The sequence below is a fragment of the Phoxinus phoxinus genome (assembly GCF_949152265.1).
Source record: "Phoxinus phoxinus genome assembly, chromosome: 17".
Classification (NCBI taxonomy): Eukaryota; Metazoa; Chordata; class Actinopteri; order Cypriniformes; family Leuciscidae; genus Phoxinus; species Phoxinus phoxinus.
Window position 1 is genome coordinate 16,369,463 of NC_136892.1, and position 27,595 is coordinate 16,397,057.

General features: G+C 39.0%; 3 protein-coding genes across 5 annotated transcripts; 1 reads left to right on the forward strand and 2 right to left on the reverse strand.

Moving 5' to 3' along the window:
• Positions 1-60: 60 nt before the first annotated feature.
• Positions 61-8,207, reverse strand: rbm14a (RNA binding motif protein 14a). Of its 2 annotated transcripts, none has more exons than XM_079586208.1 (4): positions 7,930-8,207; positions 6,666-7,029; positions 5,734-6,583; positions 61-4,776 (listed from the first exon to the last, which is right to left on the reverse strand). In XM_079586208.1, the coding sequence occupies exons 2-4, from the start codon at positions 7,012-7,014 to the stop codon at positions 4,497-4,499; spliced, it is 1,479 nt and encodes a 492-aa protein (XP_079442334.1). In that variant the 5' UTR covers positions 7,015-7,029; positions 7,930-8,207; the 3' UTR covers positions 61-4,496. The 2 variants fall into 2 exon arrangements, with proteins under 2 accessions (XP_079442334.1, XP_079442335.1); XM_079586209.1 differs by having other exon boundaries at positions 2,463-4,776; positions 7,818-7,986.
• Positions 8,208-8,552: 345 nt separating this feature from the next.
• Positions 8,553-16,907, forward strand: rin1a (Ras and Rab interactor 1a). 2 transcript variants are annotated; one of them, XM_079586211.1, is made up of 11 exons: positions 8,553-8,878; positions 11,419-11,610; positions 11,715-11,829; positions 11,962-12,034; positions 12,131-12,222; positions 13,050-13,615; positions 13,697-14,195; positions 14,289-14,597; positions 15,494-15,625; positions 15,701-15,867; positions 15,987-16,907. In XM_079586211.1, exons 2-11 carry the CDS (start codon positions 11,422-11,424, stop codon positions 16,299-16,301), a joined length of 2,457 nt encoding a protein of 818 aa, XP_079442337.1. In that variant the 5' UTR covers positions 8,553-8,878; positions 11,419-11,421; the 3' UTR covers positions 16,302-16,907. The 2 variants fall into 2 exon arrangements, with proteins under 2 accessions (XP_079442337.1, XP_079442338.1); XM_079586212.1 differs by having other exon boundaries at positions 8,634-8,878; positions 11,491-11,610; positions 15,987-16,800.
• dpp3 (dipeptidyl-peptidase 3) lies at positions 16,775-27,389 on the reverse strand. Its single transcript, XM_079586213.1, has 18 exons — positions 27,304-27,389; positions 25,233-25,533; positions 25,064-25,153; positions 24,824-24,961; positions 24,668-24,742; positions 23,615-23,705; positions 23,359-23,492; positions 23,129-23,259; positions 21,970-22,028; positions 21,310-21,504; positions 21,102-21,214; positions 20,622-20,714; positions 19,618-19,680; positions 19,381-19,505; positions 19,183-19,303; positions 18,910-19,089; positions 17,800-17,962; positions 16,775-17,677 (listed from the first exon to the last, which is right to left on the reverse strand). Exons 2-18 carry the CDS (start codon positions 25,500-25,502, stop codon positions 17,535-17,537), a joined length of 2,184 nt encoding a protein of 727 aa, XP_079442339.1. The 5' UTR covers positions 25,503-25,533; positions 27,304-27,389; the 3' UTR covers positions 16,775-17,534.
• Positions 27,390-27,595: the final 206 nt, after the last annotated feature.

The window sequence follows — 27,595 nt, forward strand, 5'->3', positions numbered from 1 at the left end:
CAATAAATGAATAAAACATGAAAATAAAAAATAATAAATGAATAAAACAAGACCATAAATACGCTTTAAGCATCATTTATTGAACTTTACAAGAAGAAAATACAAAGATCATGGCACTAAAGCCATTTTGCAAATAAAAAACGTTAGGATTCAGATTCAGACATTAACACAATTACATAGACCACAATGAAAGTTGCCCATTCAGACCTAGAAAAAAGGATCAATGATACTTGAACTTCCCTGAATCACTGAATATTTCAGTTCTGGATTATCTACAATCATAGTTTATCCACAAATAATGCTCCACTGCCCAGCTTTTCAAAGCACCTTTAAATCAATCAGAGGTGAAGCTTTAAGTCCTTGGAAGGTTGTGAAAGACACAAAATCAATATGTATCATATCAATATATATCAACTGTAAAGTGTTCTAAAATTTTAACGAAAGATTTGAGGTTCAAGCCTTTTTGATAATTAAAGGAAAGCACAAACTGATTTCGAAAAACTTGATTTCAGATAGGAAATAGTTTTGTATCAAGTGACTGACTGAATAGGCTTACCTTAAACAAGGGCTTTCAAATACCCACAAAATACATTTCTGACAAATTTGCAGCAGATGGTCCCCATGTTAAAGTTCACCCAAAATTGAAATGTGTCAACAATTACTCACCCTCGTGTCGTTCCAAACCTGTAAGACCTTTGTTTATCTTCGGAACACAAATTAAGATATTTTTTATGAAATCAGAGGTTTCTGAACCAGCCATAGGCAGCAACGTCATTGCAACTTTCAAGGCCCAGAAATGTAGTAAAGACATCGTTAAAATAGACCATGTGACAACAATGGTTCAACCTTAATATTATGCAGAGACAATAACTGCGCAAAAAATAAACCAAAATAACTATTCAACTATTTCTTCTCTTCCGTGTCAGTCTGATCACGTAGTTAACAGTGCAGCGCTTCTGGGTTCTACGTCAGAACACTGGCTCATTATTGGCCAACGCTGTTCACGTGAGCACCACGACGCATGCGTGTGATGCTGACGCTGGAGCTGGCAAAAAATGAGCCGGCGTTCTGACGTAGAAGAACCCAGAAGTGATCCACTGAACGATGTTGAAGAGAAGAAATTGTTGAATGAAGTCGTTATTTTAGTTTGTTTTTTGTGCACAAAAAGTATTCTCATCACTGCATAACATTAAGGTTGAACCATTGTAGTCACATGGACTATTTTAATTGTCTTTAAAACTTTCAAGGCCCATAAAGGTTGTAATGACGTCCTCTCGGATTTCATTTAAAAATATCTTAATTTGTGTTGTGAAGATGAATGAAGGTTTTATGGGTTTGGAACAAAATGAGGGCGAGTAATTAATGAAAGAAATGTAATTTTTGGGTGAACTAAACCTTAAAAAGTTCATTTTGCTTATTCAAATCTGTATGTGGACAACATCATTCAAAATCATGCACAATCTTTACCCTGAGAACTAAAAAAAACAAAAAAACAAAAACAAAAAAAACTTAAAAATGTATGGTTTTCTTTTATGAGCAATTTGCAGAAGCTATCAATAACCCTTCTCTTAAGAGTTAAAACTAAAATCAGTGTGTTGCAGTGGAATCTATGATCTTGTGAGGCTGAAATGGTGGAAGTAGACAAAGTTGAGGTGGATGTGAGCTGGACGCATTGGTTACTCACCTACGAGATCATTTCCCTACTTTTGGACAGCTCTGCACCCTTCTTAAGTATTCAAACACAGTTGGAGCGCCTCATCTCGCCAACTGGAAGTGCTTCAAAAAGACTAAATGCCAGAGAACAAGCCAAGGCAAATGTCAGCCATTCTTCCCTCTAACTGCTTGAGAAAACACTTGGAAATTTATTTCCAGCTCGACTTGAAAGCATACTGCCAGAAAACAAACCTCAAAGGCACTAAAACCTTTTATCATGAGAATTTGGGGCAAAAAAACATTAACTCAAAAGATATGAAATATCCAACAAATAACCCAGAAAATAACTAGATGTTCTACCAATTAAGTTTAAGACAAAATACCAAACCATGAGCATTTTGGGGAAGCTAAAGGAGCTGATTCTACTGCTCCAGGCTTAAAGAAAAAAAACAACAACACTACAATTCCCCCACAATAGGCACTGATCCAACCACATAGCAGAAAATATGTGCCATACCCATTGTGTTGACTGTACTGTCAGTATAAACTGATGTGGGTCTGTTCTGAGCCTCTCTAGTAGGCGTGTTAGAATCATGGGGAAGTGTATAATCGAGGTGCAGGCGTGGTTGGGGGCAAATGGCTTTACCTTAGTGGTGAGCACGTCCGAGGCATTGTGGGGCGCTAATTCTCTTCCCCCGTCATGCTCAACTTGGCGTCCTGAGGCCCGGGAGCCATTTTAGCTGTAGTTAGCGAAAAGGGAAAATGTGGCTGGAACAGCAGTAATAATAACAAGAGACATACACTATTTATAATAATGCAAAACAGACAATTTACTGTGTAGAATAATGTGTGGAGTCCTGGTGTGCTGCAAAAAGCTACACCGCCACCACCTTTCCATCTCTTCTATCATACATCAAATTGAGAACATTCACACTACAGTGTTTTTTTGCCTGTGAAGTGTAATCAAAGAGATGAAGTTGAATGTAGAGTGGTGAGATTATGGGTTATGTGTGCTAAGTGAGATTTGTGTGTGTACCCCACCATATTTCTTTGGAATGAAAGACTGAAGACTGCCTGAGGGGCATTCTAGGAAAAGAGGACATACATAACATGATTAAACAAACCATTCTTTTTATCATACCTTCCAATTTCAAGCATTATTCACTTTTATTGTGTCTGAAGGGAAGCTACTCAACTGTCATAACATCTGTATCACTTTGAAATTTTAGCAAAAACTATTGCAGATATTATGAATTTTTTGGGTGGATTCCCTTCATACTTTACAAAAGTTTGAAACTTCTGGCACTAGTTACATGGACTTTAACCTGGATGAATTATTCACACACTTTCAGTTTATAATGTTATAACATGTATGTTTAATTGAATTGCCTAAAATGCTCAAACTGGGACAGGACATTTTTTTTTTCCTTAAGAACAAAAATACAATTGTATGAAGCACTTCACTGTTTTTTCACTCTTATAACCAATTGCCTTAACTAACTATATGTCAGGCCTGAACAAGTTTATCACCCCCCTCCCTAAATAACTAAGTGTTTCCACCCCAAAGCCCCTGAAATAACTTCACATGACTCGAATAATAAAGAGACTATAATAATGTGAACAAAATAAATGGTCAGAGAAACATAATAGTAATTGCATGGGGCTACTTTCAAAGGAAACAAGAACGTAAAAACCTCATTCTCTTTTAAAGACATTTGAGGGGTTACCACCCGTACTAGTAAGTCAATACTCCCAAGTATTCTGTCCATGTAAGAGAACGATGCAAGGCCAGAGATGGCAGTCGTTTGCTCTTTAAATCCTGCAAAACATGCATAATTGCTACTGGCAGGCTATAGAACCAGTTCTGTTTGCTATTTAGCAAAAACGACATCTCAAACTCATTCAGAGTCAATATAGGTATCCAAATGAAAAACATTTAGAACATTGAATATGCCTATCGAGCGACAAATTAACGGTGTCCCTTTTGCAGTTAATCTGTTCTTACCTCTCTTTCGCGACAGGCGATTTTAATATCAGTTTTATTGTAGTCGAACTGGGCAGGCGTAACCATCTGCACTAGTGAGGCAGTGGTTAGAGCATCAAGTACAGATTTGTGGATTTGTTTGGTACGGATTTACCTAAATATATCCATATGCACCACCCTTACTCAAATAGGACTATACAAAATAAGTATGATGTGCATGTGATTGTGGTGCTCATGTAAGCTAAGGGATCAGCCAAACTGTTAACATGTGTTCTCACTCACTCACACACACACACACACACCACACAGGTCCTCTTTATATTCTATCTAAATTATGCTGTCTTCCTAATCGCTGTGAAATTTAACATCAGTCTAAGCCAAATACAATGAACTGACAAAAATTTGGATTAAGATTTGACAGGCTTGCTGCTCCTTTGCTGAACCATGAATTTAATAAAACTGTACCTTAGCTGACGTACTTTGTTTTACAAAAGACTTTACAAAAAAAAAAAGTTGATTTTTTTACAAGGCACAGTCATTTGACTTCAGAGAATGTTTGACCCGACACAACGGTCAAAGGGTATTTTATCTATAAAACTGACAGCTAATGTAATTCTGAGCACTTCGAACAAATAAGGGGGAAAAAAACGAGAGGGGCTCAGAATCAAAATGGCCTTGTAAACTTCTACATTCTGTACATAATGACATATTTGACATTATGTGGGGGAAAGATAACTGCGAAACTAAAATAATTAAATTTATCCCTTTCCTCCAGTTTATTTTGTCATGTAGGACCAAAACTGCCGCACGCACACATTTTCACAGCCATACACGTGTGCACACACTCATGTAATGGGGGCTATCGATATGGGGACTCTGTGTGTTGGTGAGAGTAATCAGGGTGGCGTAGGAGGGGCTCCTTGTGTGCTGAAGTTGGCTCATACACTCTTGGTGAAGCTGTGGTGCCAGGGGCCACCATCTGTTGCGGATCCATTGGGCCTGGAGGCACCATGGCCATCGGAGGAGGTGGCGGCGGAGGCGGCGGATAGCTGTACTGGTACTGCTGGTATTGTTGGTACTGCTGGTATTGTTGGTACTGTTGGAACTGCTGGTACTGTTGGTAGTACTCTGCATAGCACCTGGTATGGAGAAAGAATAAATAAATATTATATATGTAATTCATATTGTTCATTATATACATGTATGTATATATATATATATATATATATATATATATATATATATAACCTAAAAAAAAATATATATATATATATATATTAGGGCTGTAACGATATGAAACCGAAATCGCGATCCACGAACCTGTGTCGCGGTGTGAGAAGGCAGAATCGGGACAATCCCTTTACAACTCCCAGAGTTATCCTTCCCGTTCAGATCCAATGCTACCACATCTTTAAATTACTATTAGTATTATTTGAAGTTATCATACGTAGACCTACACCACACTACACCACAAAACTAGTTGAGGATAAATTCTTTAATTTTACCTGTAACGGCTGTTTCACACCGCAAGCGTCAGCGGCACGTGAGCAGCGCGTATTTTTTTCGGCGTGCATGTTAATCAATGAGTGCATTCACACCGGGAGCAGGAGCAGCACGTGAGCGTCAAGCAGGAGCGTTGCGTGAGCAGCAGTGAAGCGGGGGTTTCAGCACAGTCTGTTTTTGCTGCGCTGCTCACGCTCAATTAAAGTGAAAGCACACTTTTGATGGACGAAATAAATATGATTTCAGAACAAAAGTGCCGAAAATGCACAGAATAAACATATCTAGTGAGTTTTAACAAGAACTGGAGTAGACAAACAAAATAAAATGAAGACTCACAAATATTTATTTACCTGTAGGTTTTTCAAATATTATTTGATAAAAATATCTTATTTTGTTGTCTCAATCTCTCTTTTTTTCTTTAATCCAACCCCCCCCCCCCTCCCCCTCCTCGAAATGAATTGAGGTTTGTATCGAATCGTGGGTCAAAAATCGTGATACGAACCGAATCGTGTGTTGTGTGTAGCGTTACAGCCCACATATATATAAAATATTATATGCATCATTACGTAGCAAAATATTTAGGATGCCTTTACCTTGCAATTGGGTCTCCATTCTTAACTGCAGGTAATTCTGGACCACCAGGTGGTGTTGGGAGCAGGGCCCGTCGTTTGGGTCGTGTCTGGGAGAATGGCTGGGGAACCGGGTCAGGCAGTAATGGGGCTGCACGCCGTATTGGACTTCGGTCTCGGTCGGATTTGGTCACAGCCTGCTGTTCGGCCAGAACTTGTTGTCCCTGCTCAAAGAATCGGGCCCGAGCGGCTTCAAACATGGCTTGGGGGTCAGGCTCTGTGCCTCCCATGGTCCCATAAGCTGGACTGGCACCATACAGAGAGGAATTTGCTCCATAGGCAGGGTTAATTGCGGTAGCGCCTGGAGGAGCTTCTCCTTCACTGGGGTAGCCATTCCTACCCTGGCTTGTCGTCGAGCTGAGCACCTGGTCTGCGACAGCACTGTAGACTTGACTTGCCAAGGCCCCGTAGACCGCGGCACTGACAGGTTTGCCATCAACCCTGGAAGTGGTCAAGTCTTTCAGAGCTGCAAACGTCGGGTCAGTGCTCGCAGTATTGTAGAAAGAGTTGTGGACACTCTGCTGCACCTGGAGAGGAAGCCCAGCGGCGGCGGCAGCAGCAGCTGCTAAGACAGCAGCCTGACTCTGGTGGTGCTCCATGGGAGGCCTGTTGATTGGGCATTCTCCTGCAAAGTGGCCATGCGCACCACAGCTGGCACAAGGGGCCTTGTTTGTGGTCTGCTGTACCTTAGAGAGCTCCACTGCGAGCGGACGTCCCATATATGAGGTCCCGTGAAGACCCTCAATGGCTTGATCTGCATCCTCTTTGCGCTCCATGTGCACAAATGCGTAGCCTGTTAAAGAGGAGAGCTTTGCTGCAAGAGAACAAGTTGTAATGTCATATAACGCCAATATTTATGCACTGATACAAAGCAGGTGTATTATAAACACACTTACTCTTTACTTTGTCACAATCAAGAACTTTGCCGTAAGCCGAGAAGAGCTCATACAGGTCTTCAACTGAACAAGAAGCACATAGGTTCCCCACAAATACTTTGGTGGAATTGAGGGGCCTCCCTTTGGATTCCTCAACTACAAGGCTCCGGCCACGGTACTCTCGACCATTCAGATCACGGATGGCACGGTCAGCAGCCCCTTCTCCCTGCAGATGGACAAAGGCAAACTGCCTCAGTACAGTTAAGTGCACCACTTCTCCATAAGGGGCAAAAAGTGCTATTAGGTCATCTTGTGTGGTTTCCAAATCCAGATTCCCAACAAAGAGCTTCACTGCGTTGCTGTCGTCCATTGCACCCCAGATTACCTAGAAATAGGGAACAAGCCTTATTTCTTACTTTTTGGCGGCAAGAACCAATTCATACTAAAACTAGATGGGTCTGAAATTTGAGGAGGGCTTATTAAATAGAAGTTGAATCGGTTCAGCTGAATAAACATCACTGAGACACCTCAAATCAAATTACGCACGTTTTTCCACTCCATTGGCCTAACGTTACTTTTCCGTTTTTTGTAAATGTGGTAAACATGTTTGGCCGTTGTGCTTAAATTATTTATTTTAAATTATGTGACGAAGTTCAAAAAGTTTTAACATTAAAAACCACGTCTCTAGGCCTTGCGTGGTTTATTCAACTAACCTGCATTTATAAACGCGTTTTGTGAGAAAAGCCCCATATAATAGTTCGTCTCGCCATTCGTATGGGGTGATAGACACAAGAGAAAAAGGCAAAATGCTAAAATCTCTGACCATTAACTTACAGTTAAAAAAAATAACATTGTAGCCCGCCAGATGCGGGGACGCGCTGCTAATCTGAGCTGCGCAGTAACGTTAGCTTCTAGAAAGCGCTGAGCTCACCGAGTTTAGCTAATGACAACTGGCGGTGATTTACACACATAGTGTTAGCCAGCTGACTTTAAACAGCTTCCTCGAAACATTCGCACCTGCCAGCCCCATAAGACGCGCCATTTGTGTTCATATAAGCCTTAAAGAAATTGTAAAAATCGCATAATTAGCACGCGCGTAGTTTGCTAGCCACGCGCTAGCTTGTTAGCAACCATAAACAAGGAAATACAAAAATGAACGCTCATCATACTCACTGTTAAAACAATTCAGGGCAAGCGGGAACAAATACGACCAAAAACTAATGAATAGAGTCGAGGCGCTAAGTTCTCAACACGACAAAAATGTTTTGTCGACCCTCTCTCTTACCGAACGCGGTGGACAGACTTCATATCCGTTTCCCGACTGTTTGACGGTGTGACAGTCGTCCGGTCCGTGCGAGTGCACATAATAGGTGGAAGGATCCGGAATTTGTCATTATAAAGTAGCCTATCCTTAAATATGGAACGTTCACAATTTCATAGGGAATAACGCTGTTTTTCAAGTATTGGAAATACGTCCATGGGATGCACAAAGAGAAACAGAATGGCAGCCAGATGCATAAATATAAAGTCCCCATAAAACACGGAAACCCAACCTGTGTGTGTGTGTTTGTGTTTTCTTTTTGTATATCTGTTCATCAAACTGCTATACCCTATATATTTCGATATGCAAGTGTTTATTGTAATTTTTATTTATTATAATTTGACTAGAAATATTAAAAAGATGAACTAGTCCAGGATTCAGCTGAAAAGTCATTATGACGACGCTGTATTAATTTCAAAGAGGAAATGTGGAAGCTGCGTCTACTAGGTGAAGTCTATTATTATTATTATTATAGATTTCAAAGAGTGAATGTGGAAGACATAGGTATATTATTATTATTCATTTCAAAGTGGGAATGTGGACGTGGGGCAATAGATTATATAATTATATTTCTCTCTCTTTGTGTTGTTTGTTAGCGCGTCACAGCTACGCATGCGTACGCCCAGGTATGAGACTTGTCAGTCATAACGCGCTCGCCTGGAAAAAACACATGTGTACGAGAAGACAAAACAGACAGTGTGAATCACAGTTTCACATACTAGACTCCCGTTGGTATCTATTTAAACGTGTGCATGGTGGAATAACAAGCAAAACCCCCCTAATTATATATTCCCGGACTTTCCACTTTTCCAAAAGTAGCCTAGTTCAGAGCATTTCATGGATCTGACACTTTGGGAAAAGTCACGAATAGTGTAGTTTGTTCTTTTTGAATAGCAGCGACTGATGAACAGAGGTAAGTGGCTCTTCTTCTCTATCTCTTTTAAATATGGTTACCGGTATGAGTGTTTTAGTGCCAGGTTAGCCTATAGTAAAACATTAACCCTCTTCTTAGAGAGAACTGAGATTGAGGAAGTTCGCGCACTCACAAAAGTGTAAGATGATTATTATTTTTAAATAATGAAGATTGTACGAAGAATTTATAAAGACTTTTCACTGATCATACTGACAAAGATTCGCATTGTCAAGATTTATCTATTGCATTCTCCTATTTTACACGTAGCCTATCAGTGTTTCTTTTTTAATAGCCTACTAATGTAAACACGTGCACACGCACGCACACACACACACACACACACACACACTGCCTATATTAACCTACAAATTTGCGAAAGTACCACCACAGAAGTCTGTATTGGACATGGCTGTCAAATTATATTGTTTCAGAATGTTTCTTTTATAACGTATATTTGTAGCAGTTACATTCTTTTAAGTATTTACACATTCATCTGTTTATATTCATTATTATTATTATTTGGCTGTTGTTGAATCATTAGTAAATTACTATTTATGAATCCCATTACTCTGGCTATACTGTTTCCAGTCTTTATATAAAAATGGCGCAGTATCTAAGTACTTACTGTATACAGTAGGTACATTTTATACATTTTTAAATAAAAAGACATATCCACTGTCATTCCCTTTAGTGCTGTATCCAGTTACAGCTCCTGAAAATATCTTGTTCAGGCAACAATTAAAAAAACCTCAGCCTGCATTACAGAACAGAGATAATAGCAGCTCTTTCCCAGTGCATACTTAAAGGCTTCATTCTCACCAGTCTGGACTTGCTCTGCTCATGCAGAGACACCAACAAATAAGGCAGCAATAATTTCACAGCTCAAGCAGACAGGACTACAGTATACCCTCATTTATCCATTAAAACTGAATTCACCATTGGAATGGTTAAGGACATAGAAGAATGTTCAAGGAGAGATGTAGGCCTAAGGTGTTTGGCATACTATTATTTGTTAATTGTTACAGCAATTTTTTTTTTTTTTAAGCTTTTCCAAATCAATATTTGCCCAAACAAAAGTAGTGTGGCCTAATCAGGAATTTACGTTGTTGTCATGCGACAAGGACAATTTTAATTTATTTATAAATTTTGTTTAGGTCACATGGAGTAACCCATATAAAATGTTTTTTTGACTCATGACTTAAAAACTTGATATTTGCAAATATCAACTTTTTAAGTCATGAATTAAAAATATTTTTTCTTTTTTAAGTACTAATTAAGTCAACTACTAATTAAGTACACTCAGACGTATTCAAGGTGCAAGTAGTGGTTAGACCACTTAAAGTATTAGTATAATTTTTTTTTTGACGTTTCATACTTTATTGCCCCCTAAGCAGACTTGTTAGACTATTATTATAAAGTATTATTAGAGGAATATCTCAGTTGGCCTTTTGTCCTACTAATGAATCTACAACATTCTGGGGGATTTTTTTTTCTACAAGGAACCAAATAGTCCCTTGAGAGGAAAGTTGTAATATATCACTCTTTTAATATAGTTTTTATATATGTTCTTTATCTTCCAAGTAACGTCAAAATTATAACAATACTTCTTTACCTTTTGCAGCAAAAAAAAAAACCTTTACATTTATGCATTTTGGCAGACACTTTTATCAAAAAGCCACTTACATTCAACGTATTTAGACTACATTTTATCAGTTCTTCTCAATAGTTTGTAGAATCAAGTTTTGGAAAAGGTATCTGGCCTTTCCTAAATTTTAACAGTGGAGGCGTGTGTGTCCGTGGGTAGGAATGCCTAGTGCAATATGTAAGCCTCTGTTGCCATAGCAGCCATTAGCTCTTGCCAAAAAGTATTCCATACTGGCCCACACAGAGCCAACCTCACTCAACTAGTGAACAAGTTACTTTAATAGTCAGCATTAGATACTAAAGAGTGTTTATTATATACAATGTATCAGTGAAAAAATAAAGTTCTCAAATAATGCATCAAATCCTGCATTATTATTATTATTTTGTATTTTTTAAATAGAACTGGAAAATGTAATTTTCAGTTCCTCTTCACCTTGCATCACGTTTGGTATAAATTACGCTTCTGTTGTTTCGTCTTTAAGAACAATGCAAGTGTTTTTTGAATGGTCTGTGTGAATGCAGAACAAAAACGGTAGAGATGTGGTATTAGTCAGACTGTGACGCACCGTTCTCACATGGCCGGGAGAAAAACAGAGCCAGCGAGGGAGTTTCCCGTAGCTATTGAAAACAGCGGTCAGAGGGAATAAGTAGGCACATGATTGTGTGAAAATAGCCATTCTAGGAAAAACAGTGACAAAATGTTTGAGAAACACTCAAGAAAAACTAAGATGTGTACATGAATAATTTACTGTAAGACAGGTCTAAGTCACTGACTTACAGACATCCTCCGAAACTGGTCAGAACTTCCTTTATTTGTCAATTGCCAATGTGAACATTCACAAAGAGGAGAAACAGAGATTCATTGTCAAAGGAGTTGAGATCTCGCTGTCGTTCAGAAGATGCAGGGTGACCCCGTGTACGACTATCCTGACTCTCGGCCCGTGGGGGACCGACGGGCTTGTCCACAGAGAGGATCCCAGAGGAGCATTAGTGTGCTGGACCGGCTCTTGCTGACGCACCCTGTGTGGCTCCAGCTCTCCGGTAACTCGGCTACAGCTCTACACATCCTGCGGCGTGAGCCCCCCGGGGTGAGCAAGCACATTCCAAACACCACCTGCTTTGAAAAGAGACAGTTAGCCTACAGTACAATCAAACTTTAACAACATTCTTCTAAACTTTTGTTACCTTGCAGACGTTCCTGGTGCGCAAGTCCAGTACATCACAGAAAAAAATGCTGTGCGTCCGGCTGGCAGATGACAGCACGCCGTCCTTCATTAAACAGGTCGTCATTCGAGAAGAGGATTCGGGTGAGTTTGTTAATAAATTACGCTTGACATCTTGAATATATTTTAAGCAAGTAAGCAATGAGTTGGCCATACTATTCTGTTAATTTTATGTCAACGACTTTTGGTGACAAACCATTTCCTTTTTATTAACAGCCTTCTCTTTGGAAAGCTCAGCTATCAGTTTCCCAGATCTGTGCAGACTCGTTGCCTTCTACTGTGTCAGTCGGTATGGATTAGTATTTACTATGTTCTATCTACAACAACAGCAAGGCACTCCCTAAATATTATATTTTTATTCCATTATTGTGGATCTGTATTTTAGGGATGTGCTTCCTTTCACTCTGGAGCTGCCTGAAGCAATAGCCAAGGCTTCCTCACACAAACAGTTGGAGTCAATCTCTCATATGGGTGTGGGTAGGTACAACTTTGATGATCTGTGAATTGAAAATGAATTGAAGGTTTGAAAGGCGCTTTCTGTCGGGCATTTTCTGATGCTCATGCTGCACCAATCCCAGAATTATAGGTAGAGCATAGGTTCTTGTAGATTTTATTTTTGTATTATACGATAAAAGCATAGTGCATAAAAAAGTGGCAAAAATTTCGGGTCAGTTAAAAAAAAAAAAAAAAATTAATACTTTTATTCAGCTAAGATGCATTCAATTGGTGATAGTAAATTAATATATAATGTTACAAAAGATGTAGATTTCAAGTAAATAGTGTTCTTTCTATTCATCAAAAAATCCTAAAAAAGGATCATGTGACACTGAAGACTGGAGGAATGATTCTAAAAATTCAGTTTCACCATCACAGGAATAAATTAAAATTATATTATAAACAGTTATTTTGATCATATTTCACTATATATATATATATAGTGCATTTATATATATATATATATATATATATATATATATATATATATATATATATATATATATAGAGAGAGAGAGAGAGAGAGAGAGAGAGAGAGAAAATAACTATATATTTTTTTTTTCATAGTATGGCTGATAAAAATAAATAAAATAAATATTTAAAAAGTAAAGTAAAAATATTACTTTAAATATTAGTTTAATCTAAAAAATTGTGGAAATGAAATTTAATTAATTATCGGTCACTATAGCCAATGACTAATACGCTAATTTATTGTTCACTCAAACGATTTTAGAGTTCATAAATGTCAGCTAATCTAATATGCATAAAACATGTTCATCATGATCTCAATGCCCTTTTGTATTCCACAGAGTTCTGGAGTTCCCACTTAAATGTCCGGGGTCCTCGTAATGACCCTTCTGCCGCTGACAAACTCTTGCCCCCAACTCTAAGCCCAGGAGACTGCTCAACGCCCATCAACCTAAACCCCACCCCATTCCAGGAGCTTTGCCCAATCCAAACACGTAGTCCCTATGAACTGAATTACGGGGGAGGCAAAGGTCTATGTTTCGTCAATCCCCTCTTCTTACAAGACTACCCTGGTCGCAACGCCATGCGCAGACGTCATCATTTCAAAACCAGCATAAAGGTTCGAGTCTCCACTGAAAATTCCAGCCCCCTGTCACCACCTGTCATCCCACCACCTCCACCACCGTTACTGGCTAAAGCCAAATGCAAAGCAAGATTAAAAGCTTTAAAAGAGATGACCCCCCCTGTTGCAGTTCAGGCTGGTGAGGAAGCTATTAAGAAGACTGAGCAGGAAGCCACAGACTACATGCAACCTTGTGTAGTGTCTCAGAAGAAGACCATGGTCACCCCTACTCTTTCACCCACTGCTGAAGAAGACGACTATCAGATGCCCAAGGCTCTCCAGAAGGTAGAGACATTTCAGCACTGATTTTACGGGACATTTTAGTTTAGTTTATGTGTTTTCTTGACTGTCTTTTTGTGCTTTTAGGCCCAGATGAAAATCCTGCTGCAGAAAGGACAGGAAGAAGAAGAGGATGAGGAGGAAGAGCTTGTCCTGGAACAGCGACACGCTCCGTCCCTTAGTGAGCTGGACAGCAGCAGTTCGCTTAGCAGCCTCGACGAGACTGAGGAGAGTCCCGAGCGTCCTCCTCTCATCCGAGGAACTAGCAACCCGGTTATGTCGCCTCCCAGGAAGTCCATGTCTGCCCTACGCAAGATGAGCGCCGCCTTCATATCCTTTTTCGCCCCAGAGAAGCGAGTGGCACGGATGGTGGAGGACCTGTCTCGTGATCGCCGCATGGCGTTTGGCGCTCTGGTTCAGGACTTCCTGAGACAGCAGAGAGAGGCACTGAAGCCCCAGTCCTTGAACTCTCCTGTACAGCTGCTGCAGGATTTGCGTCTCTTCATCAGTCAGGCCAAAGCGTTTCTTCTGGAGTGTGGAGAGCTTGAACCTCCAATCGAAACTCTTCTGACTGAGAACGAGAAAGGTATTTAAGTCAGTATGATTTAATGTTATAATGTTGTCAGTATCATTCAAACAAGTTAAATTGTGAAATACCACTGTACTTTCCTGTGTGCAGACCAAGCGCTGGAGAAAGCCATGTTCCGCTGTGTGCTGAAGCCTCTGAAGCCTCAGATTGATGCGGCTCTTCGGAGCCTGCACAAACAAGATGGTTCCTTCCAGACAATGACGGACAACTTGCAAAGAGCTAAAGGAGCCTCACCGCAGAAGCTCTTTGGGGTTCAGGTGGGCGTTCCTGACGCCCAGGGCATTGAGAAAATTAAGCACAAGTTGACTCTAATGCAGCGGGCTTACTCACCCATTGACAAAGTGCTGCTACTCCTGCAGATCTGCAAACTCATTTACAAAGCCATGAAAAACAAATCAGGTAATGTAAAGTTCTTAAATAGCATTGGTTTATTTTATACATGTAGATTTATTTGTGCACATACTACCGTTCAAAAGTTGGGGGTCAGTAAGATATTTTTTATAATATTATCCCTTAAAACTCATTTTTGATCACCAGAATTACATATATTCAAGCTATTTTAAAGGAAAAAAAGTTTCAATAACTACACCTCAGTTAGCATACGTGGCTCTATGAATATGCAAATTAGCCACGCCTCCTCTCACACCAGCTCAGAGATCCACTCATTGACGATCACACGTTGACGTGATTGGTTACAAGGTAGTTTTTGACGTCAGAAACACCAGCGATTTTAAACCGAGTTTTTGAGTCTGTCTTTGGTTCACTGGTACAAGGGTGGTGATGTGACATGAATTTGCACATGGTTTGTCTTAACGCATATTAAAAATACCACATAGACATATAAACAACATTAAAACCTGTATTTTCACCACAGGGGGACTCTAAATGTCTTTAATGCTCACTAGGGCTGCATTTATTTGATAAAAATACAGTAAAAACAGTAATATTTGTGAAATATGTTAACATGTTAATTTTCTATTTTATTATATTTTAAAATGTAGAGATGGCAAAGCTGAATTTTCAGCATCATTACTCCAGTCTTCAGTGTCACATGATCCTTCAGAAATCATTTTAATATGCTGATTTGCTGCTAAATAAACATTTCTTATTATTATCAGTGTTGAAAACAGTTGTGCTGCCAAGTTTTTTTGTGGAACCCATGCTAAATATTTTCAGGATTCTTCAAAAGAATGCCATTTATTTGGAATAGAAATCTTTTGCAAGATTATAAATGTCTTTACTGTCACTAATGATCAATGTAACGAGTCCTTGCTATTTGTATTTCTAAAAAACAGGTCAGGAATTTGGAGCAGATGACTTCCTGCCCGCTCTATCCTATGTGATGGTCCTGTGCAATATGCCAGAGATCTCTCTGGAGGTGGAGTATATGATGGAGCTTTTGGAAAGCTCTTGGCTTACAGGAGAAGGTATGGATAAATACTTTGGAATCATTATCTAATTATTATTTATTTTTATTAATCATTATTATTATTGTCTTGAAGGGGGTTACTATCTGACAAGTCTCTATGCCAGTCTGAGTCTGATTCAGAGTCAGCCAGAGGATGTGCCACCCAACGGCCTCACAAACCAGGCCAGAGAGTCTCTGAAAGAATGGAGTCGGCGTCGGAGCAACGAAACCACAAATCAGAAAGACAACAAATTGCCCCAGGTCAGATATACTGGTTGAACAAAGCAAAGAACATCATCACTTGCTAAATCGTGCATTAAAGTTTATATCAAAAGTAGCAACAAAAAACAAGAGCTCTATGTGTTGTTTCTATGCCACAGAGATTTATAAAGGTGCTGTTTCAAGATGATGACCGTAGCATAGTGAAAACTCTAATGTGGAAGACTGCGCTCGACGGTGAGGCTATGGCTCAGCTCTGTGCTTTGAAGTTTGGGGTGGACCGGCCGGAGGATTACAGCCTGTACTGGAGGAAAGACGGGGAGTTAACACCTCTCCCGTCCAACACACAGGTTCAAGACCTGCAGAGCATGGGCGCGAGTGGGGTTCCCCTTATTTACCAGGTGACCAATCAGGCTGACAGTTCCCAGAAGCTGAACAGAGGGGGCGCAGTCGATCTCACAGAGGAGGTTGCGTAATATAGGGCTTTTTTTGAATGCTACAAGTAGGTCATGGCAAATTCTGTATTTTATACAGCATGCCTGGTTTCTCACATAAAAGCTGATATAATAATAATATGCTTGTAATGGAGCTCAAAAACGTAGCTGTATTTCCACTGAATTAATTTTAAGATTATACTCTTTGAAATTAAAGGTTCTTTATTGGCATCTGTGGTTCCATGAAGAACCTTTAACATCCACTGAACCTTTTAATTGCACAAAATGTTCTTTATAGTAAAATAGGTTAATTTTTAGCCCATTTTTATGTCCATTACTGGTAATTATGGATAGTGTTCAGCTGGTGTTGTGTCATGTCATTGGGATAAATTATAAGCATTTCCTTTTGTTATATTATTTTGAATTTTCTTATAGGTTGGTTATTATTGACTTGCTTCATTTTCCCGAATTTCAGTTTTCTATCTGAAACCCCGCCCCCCCTTTTTTTGTCTTTTCTAATGTAAAAACTGTGTGGGTAATTAACCAGTTATGGAAATTTCTCATTTATCAATCATCTTATTGTTCACCTTGTATCATGATAATATTTATATGAAATGCATTGTACAAATGTTTTGGTATTTTGGAAGTAAACAACAATACAATATCTTCGGAAATAATTGGTTTTATTTGGTAGGGACTGTTGATTTTCACAGTCCACACTGAACACTTTGAGGAACCGAACAGCCAGTAAACCAATGAACAACGTATATTCTTAAGAATGAATGCAACCATTTCTCCTAGATATCAGTGAATCAGCATATTATTGTAACTACACTAGATATGATCTGTAGTTAGCGCAGAGTATGTTTCCATTTTAAAGTAAGTTGAGAAAGTGTGTTACGTGGTGTGATTACATAAGTCCCGCCCTCACACAGCAAGTTCACTCTTGTCAGCGCTTTCACATGCCTATGTGGGAAGCGTGGGCTGCGGTCGGATTTGAAGCAGGAACAGAAATTTCTAATTAAAACTCTTATCAGAATTGCCTTTGTTTAGAAGTGAATTGACAAAAAGAAAAATAGTGGGAAGGTAAAGCACTTGGGGTCATGTTCCTGTGTTTAAGTGCGGTTCTTCCTTCCTCCTACATGTGAATGGTTTTATAATCATTACCAGTCCCTTCCTTGTGCACTCTGCAGCCTTTTGTTCATTTCCGAAAGTTGCTGTGACTCAGTGTGGTCCAATACTCGTCTGAGAGGACTTCCACAGCACTGTGTCCTCTCAGCACCAGCAGGTGGAATCTGTGCGGGTCATTTCCAGCAGCTGGGCCTCTACCTCCTCGGCATCGTCGGAGAAGCGTTCAACGAAAGATTGGATGAGCCCTTCAGCGCTGCCTTCATACTCGACCAGCTTCACAGCGTCATCTACAACACAAACAGCAGCACATTATTCCATTTGTGTATATGTGTATCTGTGTTTCTGTCACTGATCATACAAGAATGGTAATATTTAAGATATGGCTGAAGGAAGGAGGCTAAACACAAACCTTTGAAGAAGGTGTTAGCCTGGACAAACATCTTACGAGCTTCCTTACGGAGCAAAACCGTCTCTCTGAGGCGCAGGAAATCGTAGGTGCCGTCAGCAGTTACAGCAGAGTAGCCTTCATACAGAGCCCTTCCTCCCTCCACATCGGCTGTCGCCTTGTGCACCTTTACAAAAAAAGCAAATCGTTATGGAAGTTCGTTTCTGTTCCATCAAGCTGCAGTCACACTAGACTGAGCTACAGACACGGCAACGGTCGTGATATGACATCACATTCTGCGGCATCTGTTTTGATAAAAACGTAAACCCCAGCTTATTGCCGTTCTAAACACCACTTTTAACCCCGGAGCGTTTCACACTTGTAATTTAGATGCGAGTTTAGCACCACTTTTTACCCGGGGTTATGAAACCCTCTTCTGAAGCAGGGTTAGCACCGCTTTTGCATTGTTAACTCCGCATTGCGGTGCCAAACTTGGACAGTGTGAAACGATGCAGCGTTAAAATGTTACAACTAGATGCTTAGCAAACGACAACCAATCGCGTGCCTTATATTCATGTAACAGTTGTTTCTGCGTATGACGGGATAAATATCAAACCGCAATGGAAAACGCAACAATTGGAGCGAAGAGACAATCATTCTTACTTTTATAGTTCGAAAAGTTCACCCAGAAAAAAATTTATATTTGTCAGCACTGACACCGCAAATATGCAAATAAGGATTTTAAACACACAAGTGTGAAACATGAATAAAGATAACCAAGGATCCCATTTACCTGGGGTTTAGAATGACCCAGGGTTAACTATTTAAAGTGTGAAAAGTCCTAAAGATTGATACAATAATGTGACTAAATCACTGTTATTTTACAGTTTACTAAATGTTAACACATTAAATAAACTAATATATATATATATATATATATATTTATATATATAAATAAAGCCTTTTATTTCTAAAATGTAATGTCATGTGGTCATACTACGGTTGGAAACGTTTTCTATTGCATAATGTACTGTTTCTCATACTATTTTTAATTACAGGTAGGCTAGTGTATGCAGTGCAGTATAATTTAGTTTGCAGAAAACTAGTTCCGTTTGAACAGTAAACTGGCTGTACCTGCAGTTTACAGAGGAACCTCTGGATGGCGCTCTTGCCCACTGTGTTGATCTTGCTGCGGTCGAGTGTTATGACAGCATCTGGTCGTCCATCTGTCCCCGTGCACTCCTTCAGACCAACCAGCCCCTCTCCAGCCTCCAACAGAACCCGCAAAATCACAAACCGGGCCTGCATGTGTGCCTATGACAGCCAGGACAATGCCAAGATGTGAAAATAATAAAAAAAAAAAAAAAAGAGTAATGATTTCTGGGCAGGCACACATCTAAATCTCACCTGTCTCCAGCTCTTGCTCTCTTGGGTGTAGAACTCCAGGCCTAGCAGGCCAGCACGCACCATGGTCAGCCAGTTCACGTACACCACCTCCTCTGCATCCTCCCCTTCATGCCCAAAAATACTGCCACACACACAAATTGCTCAGCATTCATATCTGAGTGAATCCACACAGAAGTGACTGAAGGTTCAGTGACTCACCTGAGCACCTCTTTGTTGAGACACAGGTAGAGACCTACACACTCAGCCCGACACTCCTCATAGGACGAGGCGATGGTGGAGAACTTGCTGTCCCAAGTCTCGCTGCCCTTGTACCAGCTCGAGATCTGAAAGCCGAAAGGTCCATTTTATGACTGTGATTGGCAGTGCAAGGTTCATAAAGAGGGTAAAACACAGTTGAATCCAGTAATGAACAGGATAACAAAGTAACCAACTCACCAGTTCCCCTGTTTCTGGATTACGTACAGCAGTTTCATCAAAGTTGAATTTTCCCTTATCATCCTGTTTCAATACAAACACATAAGATGAAGAAACTGAAACATTTGTATTCATGAAATGTTCAAAACAACTATGTTCTATTGAGAGTTTAGGCTCCAAGCAGACGCTCTGCAACAAAGACAATTTAGACAGCTTCATAGCTAAACAGAAGAATTACTGCAAGTGGTTTAATGAAGAAGAAGAAAAAAGAAGGGGAAAAAAGCATGTACTGTATGGAGAACTTTAAATGCCACTCAAATATATATATATACACACCAGCATTTAAAAGTTTGGGATCAATAACATTTTTAAATGATGTGAAAGAACTCTATTTATTAATATTGTGAAATATTATTACAATTTAAAATAACAGATCTATATGTGAATATATTTTAAAATGTACTTTATTCTAGTGATGGCAAAGCTGAAATAAAGTGATCCTTCAGAAATCACTAATTTACTGATTTGATGCTCAATAAACATTTCTTATTATTATCAATGTTGAAAACAGTTGTGCTGCTTAATATTTTTGTGGAAACAGTGATTTTTTTTTCAGGATTCTTTGAATACGGTAATAGAAAGTTCAAAAGAACCACATTTATTGGTAAAACTTTACAATAAGTTTCCATTAGTTAAGGTTATTTATTGCATTAATATTACCTAACAATGAGCAATACGTTAGTAACAGTACTTCATCTTTAGTTAATAAAAAATACAACTGTTCTTTGTTAGTTCATGTTAGGTGTAGTTTATGAACTTATGTTAACAGATAGAACTTTGATTTAGTCTTAGTTAAAATTTTGGCAGTACATTTTTTAGATTAACATTAACTAAGATTAACAAGTGCTTTAGAACTATTTTTCATTGTTAGTTCATGTTAACTGATGTAGTTAGCTAATTGTAGTTATCCCACAAGTCACATACAGTATATACAGCAACATGTTGATCTGCTTGCGTTTCTCTACCTGAACAAAGAGCTTCCCGCTACCATGGCCCAGCAGCTCATGGAGTCCAACCTGCACCTCAAAAGAAGGGCCTTTCCATTTGATGTACAGGTCCTACAGGCATAAAGCCACAGAGGAAGAAAAATGACCACTCTGAACCTCTACTTCAACATGTTTGATTCATTAGACTATGGCCTGGTTTCACAGAAAGAACTGACATATTTTAAGATATGTCAGTGCAAATAGCTTTTAGTTAAAACAGCTCAAACATGCATTTTAGTTTGGGATTAAGCCTTGTCTGTGAAACCGTGGGTATGGGTGCCCAATCCTTATCCTGGAGATCTACCTACCCACAGAGTTCAGATCGAACCCTGATCAAACAAGCTGCTTCAGTTGTGTTTGATCAGGGATGGAGCTGAACTTTGTAAGAAGGTAGATCTCCAGGACCAGGATTGGACACTCCTGCATAACAACCTTACAGACAGCCGTCATCAGCCTTACCTTGTCATTCTCCTCAAGAAAGGTGAGCTTGTCTTTCTGCGTGGCATACGCAACAGCCAGCACATTCCCAAGGGACACGTTCTTGAAACCTTCTGTCTGTCTGATGTCGTCATCTACAGACAGACAAATGGTTACAATTTCTCATAGGACATTTATCAATCAAATTTGACTGCATATGGAAAAATCCATGTAAGTTCAGAGGACTCGCAGTTTGGAATGTTGATTCCTGCAGGGATGCCGCTGCCGGCGAAGGTGAGTACGTCCAGAGAGGTGAAGTCTGGCTTGAGGAAGCTGTCCTTCTCAAAGGCTGGAGGCCAAGGCAGCTCTGGAAGCAAGACCTCGGCCGAGCTCACCAACTGAGCAAAGCGAGCGCTCATGGCCTTGTTCACCACGGCAACAAAACCTGTTGGGCAAGGTGGTAAGTGCGAAGGAGAGAGAGAAACAGAAGTCATAACTGGGAATCTACAACAGTTACTGGTTGTCTGAGAAATTTGTGTGAAATGATTGCCTGTTTTTTTGTTGTTGTTTTTTTTGGATGTTGGTTGCACTACATGACCGATTTGGTGGACAAAAAGTTTTGAGATAATAATCATCATCATAAATATTATTATTACTGCTATATTATTAAATAATAATACAAATAAAAGATTATTCCAAACTACTAATTAATTTTTTTGAAAATCATTGAAATCATTCTTTTAATAAGACTTTTAATTATAATAACAAAATTACTTTTAATTCAGGAATTAAAAACATGTTCATCATAGATGAGGTGTATTCAAGCCATCGTATGTATGCATTACATTTTTACGTGTATTTTTTAATAAATGAATAGATCTGGACAAGAAATTACAATATTTGATCTTACCTTCAAATTCACCTCTTGAGCCAAATGGATCTCTGTAGCTCTCAATAAAGCCAATGTAACTGATAAAAAATAAATACAATAAAAAAGTTTGTAATGGAAATTTCAAATGGGAAAGACCAATAAGTCTAGCTCAACAATGAAATCAAACATTTAAGCCTATATCAATAGCCTGTGGCCTATTTCACAGAGTTGGTTTCTGTGGCAATCCAGGCAAATCGGAGTTTACTTTGCACAAACTCTGTTTTTGGGGGGTTCAAACTGATGTATTTGTTTTTAGCTATGTTTATCACCATGTTAACTAATGCTACAAGGCTAACACACAAAAGCATGTATTATTCAGAGTAAGAGATCGCAAACCAAAACTGAACCAATCAGCTGTGAGCAAAGTGGCATTAATCTAATGCAGTAAACTCACTCCTATATCCCTTGCTCCAAATTAAAGCACTACACATTAAAAAGAATTTTAAGAGACAAAAATCATGAGGCTTTTATCTGAGCCAATGACCTCAAATCCTAGCACATGGCCCTTTCCTAATCCTGTCCTCCCTCTCACTCTCTCCCACACTTCCTGTCCTCTCTACAACTGTACTATGCATAAAGGCAAAGCTTTTGTTTTCTAATTATTTATACTTATTAGAGTAGTCGGTCTGAATACTCAAAAACACATTTGAATTTATAAAGCTTTTAAACCGACTGCTTATTTTCTTTTAAGCTCATTGTAAACCTAAAAAAAATTAATTCAGTTAATTCGCTCGAATTGTTAAAGATGTTTTCTTTTAGCAGCCTTTTCAAACTTTCTCAGCAGCAGCAGTGTTTCTTCTTGGCTTGTAAATGTGTTTAAATGATTATCATGTCTTATAACAATCTCTGTATACATCTTCAGCAGAGAACTAAACTGCGCTGACACTAGTGAAAAGTGAATCAAACTGACGCTCTGCGTGTTTCGTGTGATTGGCTGTTGCTTTCAGGTGCATGCGCTCCAGAGTTAAACAAATTCAGGATCAAATCTGAGTTGACAAAGAACGTTTATAACGAGTGTTGTGAAACTGTTGAATCTAAACTGGGTTGGATTTGTTTGGTTTTGTCAACTTTTCTCTTATTCTTAGTTCAATTAGCTTTGTGTAAAAGGCCACAGGTCTGTTAAAAATGAGTCCGACACCTCTCCACAATAGGTCCTTTGTCTTTGATCCAATAACGGGACCCTTCTTTATGGGCATCCACTGAACCATAGGTGAAACTGCGGATATACTCCTCTAGCATCTTCTTCTGGTTCTCATTGGCTGCATGAGCCTGAGACAAAAATAAACAACAACAGCAGCTTTACTCATGCTTCAAATGGTCATGCTGTTCATTTCACATCCACATTTTTCAGGTTGAATGTTGTCATACCTTGGCTTTTTCCAAGTTCTGACACACTTTCTCCATAAGAAAGGAATAATCGCCCCTCTTAACAGAGAACACAGCATCCTCAAATTCATATCTACCACAAAAAGTTTCACCACCCTTCTCAGCATCACAGCAGTCTGCAGATGGGAGGGGAAAAAAGAGGACAATGAGAAAATAGTGAAAAAAAAAAAAAAAAACTCAAATGAAATAAAGTAATACACAACATATAAACTGGATTTAAATGGTTCTGTATACTCACCCGCCTTCTCAGCAGATGCCAAACGCACCTCATAGCACCGCTTCCCATCTATTTCAGTCTTGAACAGACGGGTGTTGTAGGCACTCAGTTTCTACAAGGACAGACAAGAGTACTCTAAATGTGAGCGAATATATATTCATTAATGTTGTTAGTGAGGATATAACAAGATCATCTGAGCTAGTTACATCTGGTTCAATTGGTTAAAATTATAGAGAGCAATCAATGAACAATACTTTTAGTTTTTTATTAATTTAGATTAGTTCATTTATGAACTCAGGATCATTGTTAATTCATGTTTTTCATAGCACATTAACAGATGTTAATTTATACAACCTGAAATGGTAAACATTAATATTTATAGAAATTTACCTGAATTAATCAATTCTGTTGAAGTATTGTTCATTGTTAACTCATGACACCCAATGCATTCAACAATGTTAATGAAATGAACCTTATTGTACATATTATATATACACACACATATATACATATATATATATATATATATATATGCATTTGGCAGATGCTTAAATTCTAATGTATTCAACGCTTTACATTTTTGCCAGTATGCATGTTCCCTGGGATCAAAATTAAGGACTTCAAAAGCGTATCAAATGTTTTCAATGATAACAAAAGCAGGAATTTCAGAAAAATATTTACAAATATTTATAAATCTTTACAAATATGGAACATAATTTATGTTAATATTTTATGAAACATTTAATATTATATACGTGTCATACACTATATTAATTCATATTACTCTGATGAACAATACAGCTGTTAGGAATGTGCGAGGCTTCCGGTGTCACTTTCTTCCAGTAATTTTAGCTGTACAAAAAGTCTGTTATGCAGCTTGATGTTGGAAAGTGGTGTTTGTTGTCATAATTTAATTTATTATGGTAATTATAAACACTAGTTTGTACCTCAAATTGTTTTATCAACAGTTTTACCATTTTGTCATTCATCTAGTTACTACCTATAGTAGCTAATGAATAGGAGTCTCACATATTCACAGAAAATATATTCCACATTTCAAAACAAAGTTGATACCTTGGAATCCAGAAATTTCTGGGCAAACTCTGCATCTTCTAAGCAGCAGTTCCCTGAGAAGTAAGTTGTGATCCCCTAGGAGAGAATAGTAATGAATAGTAAAACATCAACCTGATACTAAGCTGTAAAAAAAGTCTTACTTGTTTCCTCTTTTACCTTGTCACCCAGACCGAGCTGTTTCAGCTTGTCTTCTAGGGAGTAGAGGGGCTCAGAGCAGCAGCCCCACAGCGCCTCTATGTCCCTGGGGCTCTCCTCAAACACCAGGCTCTCCCACACAAGAGCCTTGAACTTCTCCTGCATATAAAAAAGGCATAGTTATCAAATACTAAAACTGTCGGGATGTTGCATACAAGTATGACAGATTACACATGGGACATATTAAGTAGGGTGTTTCACCTTTGGAAGGTTGGGGATGAATTTGGTGTCCCCAAAGGACTTGTAGTTCCCCATGTTTGCATAAATCCCAGCAGCGTATACGAGGAAGGCCTAGAATGAGAGAGAACTTTGTTACGACAATGAACACAGACAAGATGTTAACTTTGGTGTTCGTAACAGGTCATTTCACCTGATATTCCTCTGCGCTCAGTCCAGCTGCAGTCGCTGTTGCCTTCAGCTGCAGTGGCGCCTGTGCGCGGAACAATTTTTGCAGCAATGCGTAGATGTTGGCAGACTCAGGAGACGTCTGGATCAGCACGGCTAGGCCACCGTACCAGGACGCTCGAGAGAGGTAGTGTGCATACAATTGCTCTTTGGGAGACAGCAGCCTGAAAGCCTCCCGGCAATCCAGAGCAGAGATCCCGATGTCATTTGGGAGGTAATACTGAGAGTCCACCATATCAAACTTTAGGCAGCTTGTTCCCTCTCAACTGAAAATTCATAAAAGCATGGAGTCACTAATTAAATATTCTACTATAGAAAAGAAGAACATTACCTGGTTATTATTGGGGATTCAATAATACAGCTAATAAGCTTGAGACCCTTTCACAGAATTTCCTGATACAAGAAAATTGCCATACAATGGCTAGAGTGCCTTCAGTGTGAATGCAAACACGTGCCGGGATTGATTCCGGTATCGATCCCGGGATGGGGACCTAGTAACATTGCTGGAATCAGTCCCGGACCACGCCCTGTGTGAACAAAAGGCAGGACCAATGCCGTAAGGGGTGTGTCGTAGGGATGACACTTGTCGTCGCACTGACATAGTTATCGTGACTCTTTGACCGGGTGTTTTAAATGCAGATCAACGTTCACGTTGCACATTAACAGAGAAGAAAGTTTGTGTGCTTCAAGGAACAAAGAAAGAAGCGTGTGTTCGTCAAGGAACAAAGGACGGACGAAAAATGTCTGCATTACACGTGATGTCATGTGTCTTGATGGGATCTTTACGGGATGTGTGTGAAACCTTACATCACAGTAAGTGTAAAGTGTATTGTGATTGTCCAAACATTTGGTAACTAAACAGAATTTCATTAAGTTTAGTGACAACATGTTACAATGTTTACATGGTGCAGTGTAGCCTACTGTTTGTTTTAGTGCCTGACACAAATTTCACCATTTCAATTAATAAGCTTGCGATCTGATTCCGATCTTGATTCATTTGACTAAATATCAGATAACGTTACAGTAGCTAACGTTAGGCCTACATGCATGTTAATTTTTCTCAAGGGGAAAAAAAATTTCAGCTAATGCTGTTAACAGTCACAGTCAGCTGGTATTATTATTACAGGTTCAAAGTAGCTACTCAAATTAATATAATGCGTTTTTAATAATAATAATGTTATAATATTTTTTAATGATATGACTAAAAATATAATAAATATGCAATATAGTGTATGTATTTAGCTAAATTACCCTCTACATAGTTAATTTGTCTAGCTAACTAACATGTTATGATCATTAAATGGCTTTCCTGAGGTAACTTAATTGTAACGTAAGTGTGACATTGTTCTCCAGCTGTTTTATTGACCCCTTTCGGCGGTTGAAACACCGATTGATCGATTACATTAAACATTTCGTTAAGTTGTAATCTCTTTCAACATACCTTCTCATGTTCATTCGTGTTTATTTACTATTAAGTTAAATTAACTAGAAGTAAAGAGGAAAATATGATCAGTTCACGTGCCGCCCGCTTGAACTGAGGCGATACTGCGATCTGTCACGTCACATTTAAGAGCGCCAAAACGGATTTATTATTTGAATTTCGTAATAAAATTGACATAATTTGTAAGCTGAGACTTTGTTTCATTGTTTCAAAAGTAACCCGGTCTTGTCTCGTCTGTCGGTGAGAACAGTGTCAATTGCGTGAGAGTTGACTGTCCTGAGTAGATACTTTTGGATACGTAACGTTAAATCTGTAGACATACAGTCAAAAGATTGGCTTTACGGTTGAAATGTGAATCAGCATTGGCACGGTGAGTTTCTCTTTCACTTCTGGGACTTATCTGATCAGCTAGTACCGTTAGCAGCACACTTGATAGTGCAGGAAATCAGACAATGAAATCCCGCAAATCTGTGCCATGCAACCAAATATGAAATAATTGTATATACAAATATCCTATCATCTACAATAGCGAACATACACTTTCTCTTTAAACAATATCCCATATATTAACAACAGCATGTAACACAAGTTCTACCTGAATTGTGCGTTCACTCCTGTCAAAATGAGCACCAGCGAGTGTCCGAATCTACTTCCGCTACTCATTCAATGGAATGATCCGCCCCTCAGCCAATCAGACGACGGGAAAGATAACTGACTGGCGTGAGATCCAATAGGAACACCAGGTGAAAAAGACGTTATGAGTGATTGAAAATTAAGGCAACTGTAGGAGGGGATTCTTTTTCATGTTACTTATGTTGTGATGTATTAATATACATTTGTATCTGTTATTTATTTAATATATTTATCGTATCAGTGGATTCAGTCTT